General features: G+C 37.4%; 1 protein-coding gene across 2 annotated transcripts; it reads right to left on the reverse strand.

Moving 5' to 3' along the window:
• Nucleotides 1–56: 56 nt before the first annotated feature.
• LOC138135235 (protein stum-like) lies at nucleotides 57–22,374 on the reverse strand. 2 transcript variants are annotated; one of them, XM_069055060.1, is made up of 8 exons: nucleotides 21,746–22,373; nucleotides 12,527–12,762; nucleotides 10,636–12,471; nucleotides 2,694–3,077; nucleotides 2,485–2,641; nucleotides 1,036–1,162; nucleotides 792–986; nucleotides 493–742 (listed from the first exon to the last, which is right to left on the reverse strand). In XM_069055060.1, the coding sequence occupies exons 2-8, from the start codon at nucleotides 12,676–12,678 to the stop codon at nucleotides 639–641; spliced, it is 2,955 nt and encodes a 984-aa protein (XP_068911161.1). In that variant the 5' UTR covers nucleotides 12,679–12,762; nucleotides 21,746–22,373; the 3' UTR covers nucleotides 493–638. The 2 variants fall into 2 exon arrangements, with proteins under 2 accessions (XP_068910369.1, XP_068911161.1); XM_069054268.1 differs by having other exon boundaries at nucleotides 57–742; nucleotides 792–1,162; nucleotides 21,746–22,374.
• Nucleotides 22,375–22,754: the final 380 nt, after the last annotated feature.

Raw genomic sequence — 22,754 nt, forward strand, 5'->3', positions numbered from 1 at the left:
GTTTTTGAAGTGTAAGAACGATCCTCGCTCCGTACACCGATCCCCCCTCCTCCAAAAAAAGTCGGCACTAGTCATGCGAGTCACTGTACTCGACGTTAGCTTGTCGAGTCGCTGTACACGCCAAGTCGCAATGAAAACGATATTTATTTACAATAAATCTTTATTAAAAAGTGTACATAAAGTATTTAAACACGGCAATTTGGGCTAGTCGGTTTTAGAAAAAATAAAAATCTGTTTGGTTGTTTTTTTTTGCGTGTCCTGACAATGTTCCGGTGTCGTGTGTTTAAATACTTTGAGAAAATGCTGCTGTGTACACTTCGTACAAATGTTATGAGAGTAACAACCTCCACCTTGCCTATAAAATGTACGATACACCTCTACAATTATTTCTTTACAAAAAATAGTGTCAATTTTCTTTTTTATAAATTGCATAAATTTCGTCTATGTTATCTACATTTCTTACAAAACCATTTTTGACCAGCAAAAATGAGTATTAACAACTTGTTGAAGAACTTGAATCGATCTAAGAGTAATTTCCAAGGCCGCTAACTCGTAAGTTTTGTAATTTGTGCGAAAAGCTTGTACAAAATGTTGTAGGAGAAATCTTCCAGAAGAAGCGATACGTCGGTAGCCGCCTTTCAGGAGCCCCTCTCCGGGTCCCGGTGGTTCTGATTGGCGGCTGGCACTTGTCTGGACCCTTCTAGCGCGTTGGCTTCCAAGGCTTTGTGTTTTTTGTGTTTTTCTGGAAGGAACGGTCAGATCGAGACATTTGAGCAGTTGGAGGCACTTACTGGCAAGCTTCAGCATGATCACGCCCCACCAGATCGACCATCCCCAGCCCACCAGGCAGAAGAGGACGGTGAAGAACTGGCCGACGCCGATGATCAGGTTGATGATGAAGGAGCCGATGCGCGGCCGCGGTCCGTCTTTCTGGGAGAAGCGTGGTTTGCCGATGCACAGGCAGAAGAGGCCGCTCAGGATGGTGCCTGCAAAAAAATATTAGACTTGGGGGTGGGGGTGGGGGCCGCGGCGTACCCGTTCCGGGGCCGATGCAGTTCATCACCAGGCAGAACCAGGCCAAGCAGACCGGGAGGACCGGGATCGCCGCCTTCATCTGCGAGGTGCTCTCCACGAGGCTGGCGTCGATCTTCGGCTTGACGTCCTGCAAGAACCAAAAAAAAAATTTAATCAACAACAAAAGAAAAGTAAAATTATTGCGACTGTTCGGAGATGTTTTATTCGATTTTTATAAAGTTGTGTTTTTTGTTTCTTAATTTTTTTCCACCGGAATTAGATAACGAATGAAACGAATCATTCGTTGTTGCAAGAAAAGTGTCGTCGTTGTTCTGCTGAGACGAAGTGTGATTAGTGTAATCAAAATTAAAGAGAGACTTCAGTGCTTCGTGTTAGAGCTTTTTATTCGTTGAAAGTGCAAAGACGAATGAGATTTTATTGCCCTAAATATCTTTGTAAACTACGGGAAAGGAAAATGAAAATGGTCCTAGCGAGTTTTATTGATTGTCGAGAAAAGGTAAGTAGTCATTATTTAAAAATGTTTGTGGATTCTTTAAAAAATGCAGCGTCATTACTTTTTCTTATAATATGATAGCATTAATATTAATGCTTCTCTAAACACTAAATTTGTGATTTGTTTAGACTAAACACAATACTTTCTATTAGTTCTCAGGAACATGACTTTAAATGTCCCAGTTTATAATTTTCTAGAGGAAATAGTTATTTGGATCACTAGTCCAGAAAATGATATTTTGCGAGTGTGAGTAGTATTGCGTAGCCAAGGCGTCTAGCCGAGGCGCAAGACGAGCACTCGCAAAACATTTTCTGGACGTGTAATCCACAAAATTTTTCATGCCGACAAATTAAAAATCATTAAAAAAAAAAGAAAACTATTAATTAATTCAACCAAAGTAACTTCTATGTCAAACTTTGTTGACATTTAAGAATCAATGCTGCCAGCCCATTCTCTAGTGATTTTTTAACCAAGGTCACTTTTGTAAGTACTTGGCCGGGAATTTAACGTTCCCGGCGGATTTTGAATCATCCAAAACCGTCGATAACGGCCGGCGGCAGGAAAATAACTATTGCATACCAAGGCCGCGAAATCGTACCCCAGAAAAAAATTGTCGCCGAGGCCACTCGTGGCCGAGGCAGCACAATCTCGAGGATTTCGCGGCCAAGGTGTACATAACATTTTTTGTGGAGAGAATTGTAGTGAAAGTCATGTTTCAGTTTCGTGTGGGTACTCCTCCAGAGTTAAAAAGTACCTACGTATTATAAATTCTGCGATTTCTAATTTCATACCAGAAAAATCTAAACGTCAGTCTTAGATGGAAACTCTAATTTGTATCAAATATTAAAATGATGTTTATTTTAACGGTCGCGAAATTTGATTTCGCGGCCTGGTTTAGGTACGCGAAGTGCTCGTTTCGCGTACGGTTGCACAAAAACACTTGAATAAATTAATACCTCGACTGGAACTGACGGCGTCAGACTCTTCTTCTTGCTCATCATGGAAGCCCTTCTACTGTCTTGTATCTCTTCAATCTTTGGCTTCTTCCTGCACTTGTCCAAACAGAACATCCTCCGCAGAACCCCTTTACAACACATCTTCGAACACCGCGATCTAAAACCAACCAATAAACCTTCCAAATCATTTGTAAATTTCACCTGTGTACTTGTCTGGAGGAAGATCGCTCAAGATGCTATCCCTCCTTTCAGCCACCCAACTCTCCTTCCGTTTCCCCGTCGGGAAGCACCCAGTATCCCCTACTTTATTCTTGCCGCAACACTTCATCCTCTCCCACAGCTTCTTCTTGGGCTCGTCGTTCTCGATGTTGATGGTGACCTCGGGCTTCTTCCTCCTGCAGCCGAAACACCCCTTCTTCGCTCCCTCCTCCTCGGTCTTCATCGCCGCCTCCTTGTCCACCTCTTTCTTTTTGCACCGCTTGCAACACGCTTTCTTTTTGCATGTCGTGAAGAATCGCGTGCAGACATTTCCTTTGGGCGGTTCTTGGGGTTCTTGTTGCGACTCGTTGGTGGGTTGGTGGGGGGGCGGCAGCCTGTAATGAGAAACGGGGAATTATTTCTGGCATTTGTGGAAGGTTTCAGAGTGTCGAAGGGAAATATTTGCAGCTGCGAAAACAAAAGCCCCTTGAAATATTCAACGTTCAAGCTTGCCGGGAAAGGTAAATGGGACGTTTGTGCAGGAACAGCTGAAAAGTTTAAATTCCGCAATTCCTGCTGTTTTCTCTGGACCGTAAATGTCTCAGTCAGCCTGGAGTTATTTCAGCAGGGAGGCTTGTCGTTATTTTTTAAAAGGACGAGAGTGTTGATGATGCTGCAAATTATTCCAGCGACAAGATGTTCTCTCTTAATGTTTTAAAACTTTTGAAATGTTTGCTTTTAAACTCTTTAAAAAAATATATCCTTTTATTATTTCATGAAATTAGAAATTGACACTTGCTAGACGTGCTCTGTGCTTTTTTTACTTAAAGTAAACAGTAACATTTTTTGAAGATTTCACTTTTTCTCAAACAATTTTGTGTTTTACATCAAAAATCTTTTTTAGTCCCATATATTTTCCTTGGAAATAAATAATAAAAATATCGAAAAGGAGTAAAATGTTTTTATCTATGACCATGCAGTATCTCACTCATTTCAGACAGGTAACAGCTCCCTTTAAGCACGCCGTGCGGTAATAAATATTTACGGCACAGCAAATAATGGAGAAAATCAAACAAGTTAATTAATGTTTATACTTAAGAGTCCTTTCAAATTAAGTTCGTAAAATTATTCACATGATGTGCGCAAAAGAAATTTTACTCAATCTCCTATATTTAGATATTCCACTCTGACTTTATTTTCTTAAAAAAAAAATAACAATACCATTGTTTACATTTAATGTTAGATTTGTTTTATAAATTTATGAATGTGGACTGATTGTATATTTTTAAATTTTCAAAATTTGAATCACTTATTTACAAATTACAATTTTTCCTTTATTTCTTACTCCTCAACTCAGAATATTTCTAAGAAAATAAAATTGTTATGAGTATCGATTTTGTTAATTGCCTGAACGCTGTGCCGGTACATTTAAAATGACTAAAAAATTTTATTGTGCATTTTCTGAAAACAGTTCCTTGTTTTGCCCTTGAAATTTTTTAGCTCGTGCTTTCTGGAATATCGACTGAAAAAACTTCTTACATGACTGATAAAGCATTAGAGAACCCAACTGAACACGCACTTGATCATATCAAAATAAAAATTAGTAGCCATACCCTCCATTTTCTAGAACTCCGTAACCGTTGTACTCCTCGTGTAGGGGCATAACGTATATATACGTCATTTTCGCAATCTGCTCCTTCTTCCACAACATTTATTTTCCGTTTTGCCCACCCTTATCTATTTATTATAATTTCTTTGGTGCGACAACCCCCCTGCACAAATTCTACTCGTTTGTGACCACACAAAACAACACGAACATCTTTCTTTGTGACATCTCCACAACAACCATGAGAAAAAAGTTGCATTCACTTCCGACAACACTACTATTTGCGTGAAAATTGATTTGTTAACTGTCACTGAAATGGTGTTTTATGTTCCGCGCGTTCCAACGCGTCGATGGACGCTTTCACGACTTCAATGCGGCCGCAAACGTCTTACATTATGGTGCTGGACAACGGCCAACCCCCGAACAGTGGCGGCGCTAATGAATTTTTTATAACCGGAGGGCTCGTAAATCAGTTTAATGGAAGCCTGATTTACATTATTCCACTTTTTCTTTGTTGTAAGGGTTGTTATTTAAGAGGGGCAAAATTCTTTGTCCCGACCCACAAAAAATTTTAACGGAAACAAGCGCAAGACGGCCAATGACAAGGATTCCCCCCCACTTTGTTTAAAAATGGTGGAAACAACCACACCCATTAAACGCATTTTTGACATCTCTTTTCAATCATTCCAATAACTTTATAATTCTGACTCAACGACTTTTGCCATTTTAATTTCTGTTATAAGTATATTTTTACCAGAGAAAAATGTTTGCCAAAGGAATTATATTTTGATAATAAATATTGTGTACACCTTGGCCGCGAAATCCTTTAAAATCCTCGAGATTAGGCTGCCTCGGCCGCAAGCCGCCTCGGCGACAATATTTCTCTCGGTACGTTAAAGAACGATTTCGCGGCCTTGATATACAAACAACTATTACAAAATGGTTGAGAATTTTTTTTTCTTGTAGTAAAGTTTGTTACATATTTATTTTGTTACATTTTCTATCTGTTGGAATACAATTTTATTATTTTGTTTTATTAGAAAAAATAATGTAAATGGTGGAGGCGCCGGGTTAGTTTGTCCTCCAGGTAATTTTATTCTGATTTATCTTGCTTTTTTTATTATGTACTAAACGTAAATTAGTGCTATTTTAAACAAATGACATTTACTGAATAAATTTGCTTCTTGATTCTTTGATTTTTATTATAATATCTGATTAATTTTTTGAAAAAAAATCAATTTTCTTCGAGACTTTCTTGTGCAGAAACTTCCATTTTTAAAATAATCAAACCAAATACCTCACGTAAATTTTCATATCTAGATTTCAGTTTGTTTTTTAAAATCAATAACACTTTTGACATTACTTTCAATAAATTTATTTTTATGAAGCCTTCAACACTGTTCAAGTGAAGTGTCAAAACCCCTGACCCTTTCTCCCCATTTCCGCGTTTGCCCAGCAGGTGTCCACCCACCGTCAAGGTTAACATTCCGCTTTTCCTGTTACGCCACTGGACCGTCTGGACACGCCATTTTCCACTTGCTGGCCATTCCAGACGGCGAAATCACGCAACCCCACAATAACAAGAAAACCTCCTTCGACCCTCAAGAACTGCTTAAAACCGAGACTTATGGTAATCCGTGTCAGGGTTAGGGGTTTGCTTTCTCCGATGTGTACACACAAGGGGAAGAAGCGATCGCTCCTTCGGACGCTCCCGCCTCGATTTCGTCCTTCGGCACTTTGGAAATTTCGCGTTTCGATTTTTTTATTACGGTGCGACCTTCACTCTAAGTGAAACTTTGATTAATGGTGGTTATCGATTTCGCATAAAGGGGCGAATTTGCTGGCGGTTTTTCGGGGCAGATTAGCGTTTCGATGATTAATTTGGCTACTTGCGATGGAGTTTGTAAAGATAACAAAGCAAATAGAAGAGGATGAAACAAAGTGATGAAAGGGGAAGCGGAGTAATTAATTTTGCGATGTTACGGTTGGTTCAGACCTTGAAACTTTCTAAATTGGGGTTTTGTGTGGTTTTAAAATTGACTTAATTACGTTTTGAATTTTGTCTTCATTGTTGATATAAATTTGTCTTGTGATAAAGCTAATTGCCTGCTGCGCCGCAAGGTTGTCAATATTATGATATTTATTGTCCTGTGGCTCCCATTATTCCAGTAGACGTACCTACGCAATTTTCCACGACGAAAACACACTCTTGCTTTATTTATACGATTTTAACGCAAATCCGGAGGAATCAATTCGGCGATAAAAATCATCTGGGAAATTACGTCACCGCGCGTTTTTCGTATCATTAACCTTTTATCGTTTCATTTCCATATTTAGTCATTTTAATAATTTAATATAGAAATTGGCGACCTCACTTGTGTTTTACTATTTTTATGCTTTTTGCATAATTCACAGAAGTGGTAAAAAATGTGTCGGCCGAGCTTTTAACAGGTCGCGTTGGTTGGCGTTGTTTCGGCTAGGTGGCGCTTTCTTTCAGGATCTCGAAGGAAATGGAAACTAATGAAACGATGCAACTTTGAAATATGATAAAGTTGCGTGTGTTTCGCTTTATTGTTATTAAGTTTTCTCCAAATGACTCGTTAGGAAATTTCAAATAAATTAGCCGCGATTTAAAAATAGTATTGTGGGGTTTGTAGAACAAACACATTTTTTTCTCATTCCAAAAGCTGTCAACGCGGTGGAACTGTTTCAATAAATCAAGGCCTAGAAAGAACATTTATAAGAGCGATAAATTCTGCGTTTATTTATTAATTATAAATTCACGGTGAACTTTTTGTAATAAAAGGCGGTACATACAAATCACAGTAATAGCTATTTTCAGTACAAGTGAGCAAAGGAGTTCATTTAATCACGAGGACGCAAGTTGGGCGGCCGAGCCGTAGGCGAGGGTCCTAACCGGACAAACTCACAAAACATTAATTACACTTTACTCACTAGTGAGAAAATATTTTTTCCTCACTAGTGACTGAATTGCCATCTTTGCTCACACTATTTTCAGTGAGCAAAGACCCCTGAAATTCAATGATCATGGATAAAATTAATTAATCAATCGATCCCAGTGAATAGCTCATTTGATTATTATTTCCTTTGGAGCTTTTTGATTGTATCGGAAAATACATGTACGTACAGGATATCCGTTATTAAAATATAAAAAAAATCTCATCAAAATAAAAAAAATTGTAAAATTGTGTTGTGTACAGGGTGGGTAGAGTAAAACAATCGATTGATTGTTATCAATTTGAAAACTTGCGTTTGCAATTTTTAAGGTGATTTTTAAGGAAACTGATTGGTGTCGATAAAATGAACCGAGAAATTGCCCATCATTCCTGGAACACCTGTATGATACAGAAGCTCAAATGTTTTTTTATAAATGTTTCAATGCTTTAATTTCCGTTGAAGTAGATCAAATCTGGCAACTATATTTTATAGATCTGATTATGACCAATTGATCAGCAAAGGCTACACGATTCTATTTTTAACAATGACCGAGAAGATGCCGATATGGCTATACAAAAATGGTGGAGGCGCCGGGATTTTCATGCCTTTTAAATCATTCTTTGTTCATTTTTAAGTTGACGTCAGAAATAGATATTTCCAGTTTTCTTTATCCGCACCTGAATTTGAGATATCTAAATTATTTTAGATTTTTGGCACCTTCATCAATTTTAAATCACCAATTGTCAATTTTGTCGCTTGATATCAGAGATATAATTTTGCTCAAACTAATCACGGCCTCGGCTTCGCCTCGTGTCTGAAACCTAGTTTTCGCGCTGGAAAATACACCTACCGTACTTAAATGTAAATTCCTACAACGGTGGAATGAAATCTATTGAGCTAGCAGAAAAAAAATTCTTCCACGAACCCCTCCCCCTCCCAATTAATTTTTATTGTATGACATTGCAGTTTTACTTGTTACATACTAAACCCAACAGAACACTGGTTCCATTCAATTTTTCAATGAATCGCTGAAAAATATTGATCTGTACAAGATGTCCCACAGTGGGGTTACGTGAAGGGCAAGGTTTGTAGTAAACCTATCCACTGCTCGATCACGGCCTTAACAATCAATAGTTAGTGAAAATATTTCAGCCGTTTCTGACCCACAATTCTGTCAAATATGTATCGTCATGCTATAGCTATTATAAGACTTGACACTACAAAAATAAACCACACAGCTCATTAATTCCCGATTAGAAAGTGTAGACTGGAATTTACACCCTCTTGACCCGGGGGTGAAACATGCATCTTGCAAAATTGCTCTGACCTCAGCAACGTGCATAATATTTGATTTGTAGAATCGATTCACAACAAGACCATCTGTCTCGAATTTTGTACACCCCTAGGATCTGCACGGACCATGTCCGATATCACGATATGCATTATAGAGAAGTTTTAAATATAACCGGAGTTATCTCGGTCTGATCTTGCGGATTAGTCGTCGATGGAATTGTTTACGAAACGCGAAGAGGGATTTCTTGGACTTCCGCATACGCCACTTTTAAAAACTAACGATCGCTCCATTTACATTAAGTACCACCTTTTTTCAATGAATTATTCATATGGATAAGAGCGAAGGATATTTTGAGTTGAGTTGTGACATTCGCATTGTTCTAACGAATGAAGAAACCGAGATAAAGAAAAATTGGGGAAAAGGAGGTCGACAGGTGCCATTGCTGTCGCAAAAAGAAGTTAGCAAAGAGAGCATCCTTGTTGTACACCGAAAAAATCAAGGCCGAGATGTATATCAAGGAGAAATTAATTGCTAATTGCTAAATTAAATAAGCGCGTTTGGGGGTTGAAAAAGTTGAATGAGAATTTTTGGGTGTCCTGCCGAGTCCTTAATGGTGGAAAGTATGCAAATCAGGTCCTGTCGTCTCGATAATAGACGTACTTTCGACAACTTTGGATTTGTTCACCCCTGGAAAGTCGCGTGCTTCTTAGCAGTATCACAACAATCGCTGACCGGTCACGTGACTCACCCCCAAGCTACAGTTCGCCTCCCGAGATTTCATATTTTTACATGTTTTCAAATCGCGCCAGGTCCAGGACAAAAATTCACAATTAATCACCAGAAATTGCTAATTTTTGGGACGACCCAGAAACCCTTATCGGCGATAAGGGTGGAATTTAAAAAACGTTTAAGTGCTCGCGGTTCCTCGACGAGGGAACATTTCGAAGGGAGCAGCGGCATGCAAAGGCCAAAGGGCTAAGTGCACCTTTTATTTTTTTCCTCTCGTGGAGATGAGAACGGACCTCGTGTGTAGGGTGTCCCACCCCCGGAATAATTTCGAAAAAAATGTGACAAAAAAATTGGGTTTTATAAAAATGTGTCTTTTAATGTCACAAATCATTAGATTTTATCACAGTAAAATCTTGTTTTTGTATTTGTAGAATAGTTATTTTCATATGGGTAGCGCTGTTAGATCACTTTTCAGGTATGAGGCCGAAGTTTGAAGCACGAGGCGTCAGCCGAGTGATGCAAAACAGGCCGAATACCTGAAAACTGACAGGGCACGAATATTGAATAACGTTTTTCCGTGTTCGTTTGGGCAAAGTCTTAAAAAACTTTTAATTGTAAATTTTGAGGTTATATTTGACAGATGTCTAGTTAGGTAGGTATATAAATTGAAAAGTTTATATATTTAGTTATATACCACTTTTCACGTTATGTATCTTGAGAAACGAACACGAAAAAGATTTTTCTCATCCCTCGTGTATTTATTGCCCTCGCTGCGTAAACTTTATCGGGATGAAAAGATACATTTTGGACCCTTGTGATATAATATACTATTATTATACAGTTTGAGAAACTACTGAAGACTATAGCGAAATTTTTGGTTTAAGTGAAATAATTCTATGTTATTTCTTGGCTTTATCGCGACCCTCGGAATTTCCCTTAGCGGAAGTGTTTAAAATATTTGAAATATGAGACCCCAGTGTTGTGCGATTTTTCCGTGCGCCTAATAAGTCATATTAATTCTCCCGTAATAATTTTATGGCCGCATTTATCTGAGTCGAATTAATCCCGTCTCGGCTCATTACCCAATCATCAATCTCATAAGTGACCCTTGAACTTTTGTCCTCCGACTGGTCAATTAAGTTTTTCGCACGCACAGAACCTCTTGACCGGAGTATGGATTAGTGGACCACTAACCCAAATATGAACTAAAATTAGTACCGCACGACAATACCATTTGTACCGGAATTTAGATGTTCATTATTTTTAATTGCGGCAATTTGGACCACCTCCTGGCAACAAGCAATTAAAAGTGGAACAACTTAAATTACGACAGTCATTTCCTGTTTGTAATTGCGCTGAAACTCACCCCGGCCTCTCGTTCAACCCGTTGGAGGTGTCGAACCTGATGTTGCCGCTCTGGACCTCCACATCCATCGGCTTCTCCTTCACGGTGATCCTGATGGGCTTGACATCGTGGGCCACCACGGTCCTCGCTTCTATGATCCTGTCGTTCACACTCTTCTGCACCGAATTCCCGATCTTATGCTCCGGACTCAGCTTGCTCATGTTGTTCTGGACGTGTTGCTCCAGCACCCTCGCCGATGGTACTATCCCCGTGGACGTCACGTGGTTGCTGTTTTGCCCGTTCGGTTTGACAGCAGGAACGGCGACGTTCTCCTCCACTGTGGGCAGAGCCGTGGTGGCGTTTTTCGTGTCCAAGGCCGGATTGGTGTGCTTGGCCTCGTTCGACATGGAGATGATTGCGCTTGCTGCAGGTGACAGTTTGGTCAAGCCCGATTCTTTGATCAAGGTTTGCGTGTTGATGACAGTGTCGTTCATTTTGTTCATTGCGTTTGATACACTTGTTGCACTCAGGACGCGACCGTCCACCATGGGCGCCATGGGTTTGCTTTCGGATCTTGGAGTGGGTTTGGAGGGATCGGTTTTGGTCTCGGCGGGGTCGATTTTGGCCTCGATTTTCAAGGGCTGGGTCACGGTGCTTGTGGTGCTGGAAACCACCGTGGTGGTCGATGGTTGCAAAAGCTCTGAGAGCTTCACAGCGCTTTCGGATTTCTTCAGAGGTTCGGCTTGGTCCTTCGTTTCGTTCTTGGTCGAAGCTTCAGCAGTATTATTGTTGCTGATGTTACTGCTGCCGCCATTATTATTATTATTGCTACCCTTATTGCCCGCTTTCTTTCCATTTGCATCCTTCACATCTTTACTCTTTCCCGCCTTGTCTAAATTCCCTTCAACACTTTTATTAATCGTATTGTTCTTACTATTAACATTATTATTATTATTTTTACTAGTTACAGGATTATCGTTACTGTCCTTTGCCACGTTTTTATTACCAGCTTTACTATTATTATTATTTCTGTAGCTATTTACATTAGTTTTCGGATTCGTCCTTTTGACACTTTCCCTTCTCTCTGTCTTCCTTCTAGCGACCACAGCGTCACTATCTTCCGTTTCTTCGCTAAGCACTTGGGGTTTAGGAGGCACTTTTGGTTTAGGTCTACTAAAACTATTAACTTTAGCTTGCACATTTTTGTAGCTTTTCATTGGAATCCTGGTGGGTGAGGTGGGATTCTTTCCGGGACTGGGCTCCCTGCTGGCATTCCTCGACGCCGCCTTCGACGCCGGCCTCGAGGAGTTCCTGGGGGGTCTATTTACAAACGAGCGACTCCGCCCCGGCGAACTAAATTTACTCTGTTGCTGACTACTAGTGTACAGTTTTGGGGAAGACTGGGATTGACTTGGCTCCGGTGAACTCCCCACGATGGGGGAGAGCCTCTGGAAGGTCCTGTTGTAGGCTTGTTGCCGCCGCGGGCTCGGGGGCGGCCTCCCCGCCACCTTCGGCGGGGCTATGTTCGTCAGACTTTGACTCAGCTGAGCGTTCAGCTTTCTCCTGTTGGGAGACGCCTGGAAGTCGACGACTCTCTCCCCGAAGGCGGCGGCGCTGCCGCGACGGGACAACCGCGGGATTTTCGACTTCCCGGGGGAGTCGCTGATGACGTAGGCCTCTTGTGGGGGCGGCGACGGGATCGGAGAGGCGTGACGCGAGCCGACCGGGTTGAAGCCGCGGCCCCGGAACGGGCTGACGCGGCCTGTCGGCGAAGGACTCCGGGATCCGGGGGCGCTGGTGGGTTCGGCCAAAATCGCGAAGGACATGTTCTTGTGTCTTCGGGCAGAGGGAGTAAGCCTGGACACAAAGCTTTCATTGTGATTTTTAATACTTTGCACGATTTGTTGGTTACCTGTATGGCTCAGGAGCCAGAGGAGGATCTTGAGGGGTGGCGTCCTCTGGTGGGAGTACAGTGAAGGCTCCAGGTGTTTTGTAGCGCGAAGGTATTTCATTGTCGTAGTTTTGGCCAGCTCTGTACGGGTTTCGGTGTTCTGGAGAGCGCATTTTTAAATGAAAAAACTAAAAATTCAAGGTTTTATTTTGAGCTTCATACTCCGCCCATGGTCGCGCTGCTGCCCATTTCAGGATCTGCAAAAACTAAAGCAATGAACACAAAATACAAACAAATCAAAGTGCAATTTATGCTACAATACAATAGTTATTTGTGCATCAAGACCCAAAAAGTGCATCTTTTTTGATGCAGCAAGATAGTTACTATTATCTAGTAAGTGAATAAAAAAATGTAAAGGTCAAATCTTTCTCTCTTCTTATGGATGGACAGGCCACTGGTAAACATTTCAACACATTTTCATCCACAATGGGAGGGTGGTATGGTGAACCATGGGTCAGGATGGTAGGGGTGGAGGATTGTCATCCATCCTTTGTCTTATTTGTGCATATCAAGGTTTTGATGTGGGAAAACTTATGAAAAAAACCCACATCTGACCTGGGATTCGAACCCAGGACCTCCCGAATGCAAAGCGAACGCGCAACGCGCTTGGCCACGCTGCTTGCATTTATCAGTATCTCTTCGACGGTCTTTATATAGCAGAACAGATACACTTGAAATCTTCTCAAAAACAAGTTTTTTATCAACATTTTTAAAAATGTTAAGACTAGACATTGGTTTCGGTAATAACAGACAAAAAATATGAAAGATATTTTCCTGGCACGTTTATTTATTCCGCAGATCTTTATCGTCGACAATCAGCATTTCTCAAACGGTTTCACCGCAAGACCACCAATTACGACAGTTAAATCGTCCGTTATGCGTTTTGCAAAAGAAAAGCTGCACTCACTGGGGATTAAGGTGAGCCCAAGAACCGTGCAAGCTCTTTCCACCGTGCATGTGCAATCTAAAACGTATCACGCTCTGCTCGAAAAAATGATGTTTGTTTGTGTGGCCACCTTACGTGACTAATTATTTGAAATCGCACTGCAGCAGTCGTTTCTGCACAGCGACTGTTATGATCCAGTTGGTCCGACCAGGAAAGAAACCGAAGAAAATCGCGTCTTCGCCGCCTTTCCGATAATTTTTAATTAGGTTTCGTGAAGGATGTGCTCCACATGGTGTCACGGTGTGACGCTGGACGAGCACCATTGACGGTTGAATGGTTCCGTTGCATAATTACAGTCGTAAACGGGCACGGTTCGTCGTGTGCAAAAATTTTTGACTGAACTAATTACAAAGAACGAATCGGGTTTATGATAATTGGGAAATGACAGGTTTAGAATCGGTGATGGGAACCGTGAAAGTACGTTCATTTCTGGCACGATGCAGCAAATTGGCGCTCCGCGATAAGGAAAACCCATTAAGAGAGGGCTTTTGCATGCTCATACGATAAGTATTTTTGGCGAAAGCAGAACTCTTTTCTACTAATAAGGAAAGGCTGATCACGAAGCATGTAGTGTTAATGGAAAGATTAAGATCGGACCGATTTAAAAATAATTGAGCCCGCTTGCTCACCCGATTTGTCCCCGACTGAAAACGACCAGGGCATAAATAATTCAACTTACAACAATTAACACGTCAATATTTCTCGTTGAAATTACCAAATACGATTTTTATGGAAATCAGTCTCCTTTTTAGCTGCTACTTTTTTTGGTTCTTTATTTAGTTCCTATATTGCTGTTTCACTTATCATTCATAAATTAGGATTCCAAATTAACTAACAATTAAGAGATTTTGGAATAAATACGTGTCTCATGTTTTCTTAATATGTCTTCGAGTAAGAGCTGTTTCACACGAAACTTTTTCACCGGAACATTGCTATTGATTTTTTAAAATTATATTTGCACCCAGCTATTAGGTAATAGAGGAATTATAAATAGCAAATTTCTGAAAGCAAGATATGACTCATCCATCATTTTCCTCGCCCCTCAAGGTATTGCAACTTCCAACTTGATTTTGGAAATGCTCAGTTGGACAAATGCACACAAATTAGTTTAATTCAAATTACTTAGATTTATTGCCACTCGTGTGGTTGCAATTAGACGCCTACGTAATAATGACTTTTGCAATTAATTTTGAATCCTAATAATCTTGTTTGATTCGCTGCAACTAATTGGACTGTCATTCAAATAAAATTAAAATGTCTATTTCACAATCTCATTTATTCAAGATGTGACGAAAACTCGAACGATTTCAGAACTAATTAAAAAATATTATAATTTGTTGCATTTTATTACATCCGCCTCCATTTTTGTAAAATCCTGTGGTTGCTCAATTTTTATTTAATTTTCAGTAGAGGTTGTTCCCACGAAAAGACTTAATCTGACTTTTCTAAATAATTTTACACAAAGAACAATTTAGATAAGTGTTATCATGAACCCCTGCAGTGTGACAAAACAGCTGAAATACAATCTTACGTTTCTGTTATTTATATCGTTTGACGTATTTTTTCTAATTAAAAGTAAATCAGTCATTATTATTCGTTGTTGTGTTTTTCCTTATTATGTATATTACAGCACCTTCGTGATTCATGCAAAGTCTTCAAGCACTAAATGATAGTCAAATCGATACAGACATTTCATCAAGTGCAACGAAGATATCAATTAATAAAACAAGTGCACTCGGATAATCTCTTTCAAGCTGATTCCTGTTAATTAATAGATCGTGTGTTGACTTTCCATTTAATTATGTTTTTAATAATAATTAAGTAATCTCTTTGGTAATTAAATATGTGTATGACATTTAGCTTCGGTTTATTTTTATTTTGTTGCATGTAGATGAATCATAAGCGAAAACGATTAGCAACGATATGCAATAAACTTTGTGATATTTTAAAATAATTACTACGGGTTTGCAAAAATATTAATGGCAGTGCAGAAAGGATGTTAGGGTAATTACCTACCAACTGTGCGAACACTGCTAATGGTTGGCAGATTAGTTGCTAGAATTTTCTTGTAAGTTAATGTAATGAGGATTGTTGCCCAGATGGATTTGGATCAACTGGAAATGCAACCAAAAATTTAAGAAGATGATTATTGGATTAGTGTTTGTTATTTACTGATTTTACCATTTTGGTTATTGTTTTTTTGTAATTATATTTTTTAAAATAGCTGGACTTGAATAAAGTCAGAAAGTAACAAAGTATTGTCAAAAAAGTTTTATTATTATTATTATTATCATCATTAACCAAATTCAAATTACAATTTTTTGCTTAGTATTCAACGTAGATTCGCGTGACATAAATATTATGCGCCATTTTTGGTACACCCTGTATATATTAAATTACGTCTAACTGGAGATAAAAAAATTGAAAGTTGTGAATATTGTTGAGTAATTTATTTCTTAGCAAAAATAAATAAAATCTAAACAACATAATTTTTTGTTCATGGTTTATTTACATTTAAATATTTTTTGTCCGTAATTTTCAAGCATGCAATTGTTTGATCTTTATCTTTTTTCCAGTGTTCAATGAGATTTATTTTTATTTAAAAATAAAGTGTCGGATGCAAACTACAAAACAAAAACGAGAAAGTGTCTGAGAGGATGGAAATACAAATTTTTAGATTATTTTTGAGTCTACTTTATACGAAAGATACCAAGGAAAAAAGCATGAAGTGAAAATTTTGAAAATCACGAATTTGTGATAAAATCTCTCCACAAGACATGCCACACCCACACGTTCCCAAAGGTCATTTACCTTACAAAAATATGACTAAACATCATGTTCGAGTGAGTACCTACCATAACACTTTGCGGCAGCTCACATTTTGATTTCCCACATGTCATTGAATTGCAAATGAATATGCAAAGGGGTTGTTCATTTAAAAAATTACATAGCATGAATAAAAAAATCCACAAAGAGCTCGTTTCACTGTTGAGATCTAAATTATCGCAAACATCCTGTACAACGGCCGTGGCATCAAAACAAACCCGATCGATGGAAAATCGATTTGGTCCGGATTAATCGACTGGTTTTGCCTTGACTCTGATGCCCGCCGCGACAAAATTCGAAACGTCCTGATTTTCGGGATCGACGAAACGTTCGACATTGGCGGCAATTTATTCCTGCAGACCAGTTGTGAGCATGCAGGAACGATTTATTTTGAAATACGGCGCGATCCCCCGATAAGGCTATCGACACGACAGGGGTGGCTGTTTATAATTTTTGCAGTGCAAAAATTCGTCCGGATTAGTCCTTGTCCGCCTGTCCGAGGCTCGTTTTGCACCGCTCTTTCCTACTATTGATTTTTTCACTAATTTATTCATTCTTTCGAGGTGAACTCCTTATTATTCAATGAAATAGTTGTGGCTGAAATTCGTGTATAGTTCGGTAATTATGTTGGGGCGCAAGTAGCGTTCGGTGTAGGTATTTCCCAGCGACTATTTTTGAAACGAGATGGCCGAGGATTAGACCAGGACCTAATGTGGCGTTGTCACAAAACAACACAAACACGCCACTCAGCCTTTTAACAATAATAAAAATATTCGGTTATGACCCGGTTCGGAATTTTTTTATGAGCACCTGTCAAAACAAACCGGTTCTGACATCCTTCAGGACGATATCCTTTCATCCAGCTGACTGGTGTTGGCAGCGTGGAAAAGAGTCATTTGCATGAACATTGTGCGAGCAGAGTCCATGTTTAGGTCTGGCACAGCGTCCTTCGCCGAGTCCTTGACGTTTCCATCCCCTTATCGTGATTTTTTCCAAATAAATATGAGCACTAAATCCTTGATTAATAATGCACCGGACTATCTCGATTGGTCGGAACAACACTTCTGGCTGTTATTTAAGAGGGTGACGCACGGTGAACCAATCAAGATAAGTTATAACATGTTAAGTGTTCGCAAATTTTTTTATGCCAGAAATGTTTCGATTACAGTTGGGGAAAAATGTGTAACAAGTACATCCGCATCACTGTCCCAAGGCAACGGTCCAATTTATTATTTTTTTACAGAAAATTTATTGTTATCAAAGCATCACCAAAGTCGTTAAATACAAAATAAACCAAAACGAATTCATTCTATTTTAATATTTAAAATTGTATAATTCGAAGAGAAGAAGAAATGTTTTAGGCTTACTGAATGTCCTGTTGTGGCAGTAAAAGTGAAAATAAGAGAGCAAATAGAATTGAGTAAATATTATAAAAGGAGTTTTAGGGAAAAAATAATGGAACAAGACTGCATTGATAAACAGTTAAAAAGAAAAGAAGAAGTAACTTCAAAAAAATATCAAGAAATGAACAATTATAAAATTAAGATGTCCGATTAGGACAAAACAACAGGTAGAGTGTAAACAAAAATATGTGATAAGAGTTATAAATAATTGATGAACGGAAACGTAACACTGAAACTTTTTTATATTTGTTGAATTATTTTATTAAAAAATGTTTTTTAAATATTCTTCAAATGTCAGTAAAATATGACATAATACTGCTGGATTGATAATGATAATTGATAATGTGTCACTTCATTGCTATGGCATCTGACGAGCGGCAGATAAAGTTATTATCTCTGATGACGAGCGGCAGCTAAAGTAAACTAGCTAAATCATTTGAAATTCCCAATCTCAAATTTTAACAAATTCGTTTCTGAATCTGCCATATTAAAAGCTGAAGTAAATCATTAAGATTTAATCAAGAAACTTGTACATAATTGCAAAAAATACTTACAAAATCTATCGAAATTAAAACTGGTTGACAGATGAATAATTATTTTTAAAATATCTGATTTTGTTCACAGCTTTCCAAAACGAGCTACATTAATTTATCTTCTACCTCAAAATAATTCCTGGTTTCTTAAGTAATTTGTTATGAACGTTTGAAGAAAAAACAGTATCTTGTTCAGCAGCCGCATCGGATAAAACTTCATTTTTGCTCCTAATAACATAATATACTGTTTTATGAGTAAAAATTACAAGACTAATAAATACATACTACTGCCCTTACAAGAATTTCCTTGATGGTTTGTGTTCTAAAATGAAAGGAAATTTCTTACTTAATACTTAACCTTCAAAGTGGATTTCAATTTTTACTTAAACATTGAAAAAAGGATAAAACGCATTTTTTGTCATTTTTATTTTTTCTCTTTTTGTTTTTCCTCATCTCATTTAAATATTTTTGTTTAACCTTTCCCGTTTTGTGATAAGTTAAGACAAAAAATTATTTTTATTGTACTACAGTCTATTCCATTTAATTATGCAATATAGAAGAGCATAGGGACTATTTTCCCGTCGTTGATTGGTCAAAATGAAAGAAAAGTTTACACCAAAGCAATACTCGATTTTTGATAACTACTGTTAAATTTTTATATTTGATCGATTTTTTTGGTTGTTTGTGTCAAACTTATCGAGTTTTTGTATCAAACACATCATTAAACTACAATTTTGTTATTAGAATTCCACTACCGTAAGCCGTAAGTTCCTTTATGTATTTTTTTGTTAATTTTGCTTGGAATGTATATTTTCAAATTTGCCGCCAGTGTGAAACGTTCTCCATTCGAAGCGACATCTACTGCATTCTTAAATGGAATAAACTGTAGTTCTTTTTTGTCTTTCTTTTGTCTTTGCAAATGCAATACTTATCTTAAATTAAATATTACAGCAGATATAACGGGTGACTATTAAAATTTTCACTTGGAGTTGGCTTTGAACGAGTTTTTATTTTTTCTGTTACTTTAGACACACGCAAGAACGAACGACAAATAAAGTCCAATTTTTACCCTTTTGCGATGACGTCATTATCTAGTAACTTTACGTATGTTTGAGCTAGGATCAGAAACAAATTTGAATTGATCATAAATAACTATAAATGTGTCAAATTTGTTGACAATTGCTTCGAAAGGTTATGTTTGTAATCAATGTAATAAGTGAAAGAAATTAAAAATTGTCAAATTGACAGGAGCATAAAATAACCTCAAAGTGACCATCAATAAATAAACGTGCCTTTTTTTTTTGTTTTTTTCTGTTTCTGTCGTTTCAATAAAGAGAAAGCGAAGAAGCAAATCGTGACGTCACCTCAAAAGGGTAAAAATTGGACTATATCAGTCAGTACAATTGAAACATAACCCATAATGTTAATTATAATGTCAAACTTGTCAGTAAGGTGCAACGGAAAAATGATCCGTAGCCTACCCTAAGTGAAAATTTTAATAGTCACCCGTTATAAAATTCTTTTCTAATTTAATTTGCATTGGAAATTCAACAGCCATTCTAAATTTAACTTCACTTCGTTATTTACAGCAAAGAATACTAAAAAATTGCTGTTTTTTTAATGTAAAATTACCAACTTTTACTTCTAATAACACTAAAAATGGTACGATGGTAAGATATTTTTTTCAAAACAACTGTTTGATTTTTCAATTATAGTAAGCAGAATAAAGTTTTTTTTTGTAATTAATAAATAAAGGGAAACAAATGAATTACCAAACTCTGTAAAATTAATTTCATCATGGAAATAAAATTAGTTAAATGAGTACAAGTTTCTTGATTAAATCTTATTTATTCACTTCAGCTTTCAATATGTCAGATTTCAAATGATTTACCTAGTTTCCTTTATCTGGCGCTCGTCAGTGGAGATAATTTTATCTGCCGCCGATCACCCGAGATAATAACTTTATCTGCCGCTCGTCAGCTCATCAGATGTCGTGACAATGAAGTGACACTTTTATCAATCCAAGTCCTCATATTTTACAGTCGTTTGAAGAAAAAATATATTTACATAAAAATGTGGCAACCTTAATGTTTCAAAATTTTCTGAATCCATCTGGTAACACTCTTAATTATTTTAGTTATTAATTTCTTAACTCTGTTATAATTATCACTTAACACTTAATCAAAAACATTTTGTAGAATTTTCCTAAACGTTTGAAATTACATTAACAACCTCCCACTTTGGTAATTAAAATTATCGAGTAATTAATACGGAAATGCCTCTTTTGAACGCACAAATTATTGCCATTTGCCCATTAGCTACTACGACATACTCCAGTATTTAATTTGTGTTTTATTAATTTACACCTGGGGTAATAATCGATTACTATCATTTAATAAAAGATTTGATCAAACAACTTGATAAATAAATAATTCTTGTCCCATTTCCCTGATTTAGAAACCAACAGAGTTTTAAGAATTGAACGTTTTATTTACCTCGTAAATTATAAATTCACAGTCACAATCCCGTTAAAATCTACCAACATATTCTTGAAGAGAAGCCAAACTAAAAACTAATTTCCATCACACGCTTTTTTTAATCTTTCCGCCGCTCCAGCAAGACTGGCAACATGCGGAAGTAATATATCTATACTAAGTACATTAAGTGCATCTCGCTGAGTAATATAAAAATATCTTCACTTATTATTAGCACAACGTATAGTATGTGCGATGCACCTACAAACAAGATGCACTAAATATAGACCTCTCACATTCTTTTTCCTCATGTTTACTGTTTTTTCTGTGTAATTTCACACAACACAATGAAATTCTGCCTAACCCAATCTCACAACCCTACACCCGTTTTTTTTGTGATTACCTTGTTAATAAAAAATGATTTCATTAATTTCTGAGCCAGTCATAAATCATTTCTCTCAACAGTACCAATACATTTCCGAGACTCGAGCCAAGTCTGTAGAGACTTAAATCAGCAATAAAATAAAGCCGCCCCTTTCTTTTGGGGTTGATAATTTACGACTTACTTCAGCCTCTAGTGCAAACAATACCACAGAGAATTGTTACCTTCTTTAGCATAATTCGATTTTTATGTTGGCAACAATTTACAACTCACTACAGTAGTTTTTTAATCTATAAATAATGTAAATGTAAATAAAATTTAATTTAGAAATGAATTTCACTTGAGCAAGATTTCGATTAATTAGCATTTGAATGCACTTCCTTTACACTATTGTTGCAAGATACGAAGCATAACACAGATTTAATAATTAAATTTAGAGATTCTTGTGGAACAAGCTGTGACAGATTTGTGAGAACAATGTGTGTTTAGCACGTTTTATGCAATTTAATAGAGTACAAACGGTGAAAACAGTGTTATTGTTTGGAAACAATAATTCTTTACAACAATAAAATTGTTGTGTGATTATCGAGAGCGTTGCAGTAATTTTTTGATTTACCTGAACTTTCAGAAAATGTCCTGTCACAGCTCCTGCTCCAGTTCGTCCATCTCCAAAAGGTGTTTCTTTGAAGAGCGATAATTTTGCAGAACGAGGCCAGCCTGACTGTACTTCCAGATGATTGATGTAATAAAAAAATTAATAAACGTCGATAAAAGGGTTGCGAGGACACTCTTCCATTAAACAATTCAAAATGATTTTTCTTGTAAATGAAAACACAACAATTCGGTTAATGAAACGAGTTTCACACACATTCACAGTCACATTGCACCACAATACGGTATGTGTGTGTTGTTAAAAGTTGCTGGTACGACGGTAGCGCCACTTGAAGGTGGCGGTAAACTGCGCGCTAATAGTTAAGAAAGCTTCAACGACCTACTTGCCGCCGCTTTAACACCACCCCTTCTTCAAAAGCCACGCGACCGCGTGGGAGGACCGACCAACCGCGAGGTTTGGGCATCATTTTACGGTGATGATGTAAGGGATCGGTCACGGTTTCTGGAAGAGGGCGATTTCTCGGGAAGGGTTCATTAGGCTGGCATTTCACAAGGGAAACCCTTCCAATAACAACATTTGTTCAGAGTTTTCGGTTTAAATGTAAGATGCAGATTATATTTTAAAATAAAATCTACAAATTAAAAAATGTTTAATATTAATTGAATTTCATTTTAAATAAAATGGAAATAATACAATAAAAAATAATGTATTTTTAAATATTTGAGAATTTTTCTTTTCTGCAAGTACAAGGATAATTTATTGTAGAACATTTTAAATAATATGAAGAAAATGAAGTTTTCCTATTTCCATATCATAATAAGTAAGTAATGATATAAAATTAAATTTTCCATTTTAACTACGAGTAAATTTAAATGGGAAAGTGAGTTAATAAAAAAATGATTTGAATAAAGTAAAATTTGCTTTTTTCTCTTCATTTATTGGTTTCAGAATTTTCTTTCAATGCAGACCTTTCTCGACCAGTTTTTCTTTGATGAACTTTAAAAATCGTATA

This window comes from Tenebrio molitor, chromosome 1, assembly GCF_963966145.1.
Source record: "Tenebrio molitor chromosome 1, icTenMoli1.1, whole genome shotgun sequence".
Taxonomy (NCBI): domain Eukaryota; kingdom Metazoa; phylum Arthropoda; class Insecta; order Coleoptera; family Tenebrionidae; genus Tenebrio; species Tenebrio molitor.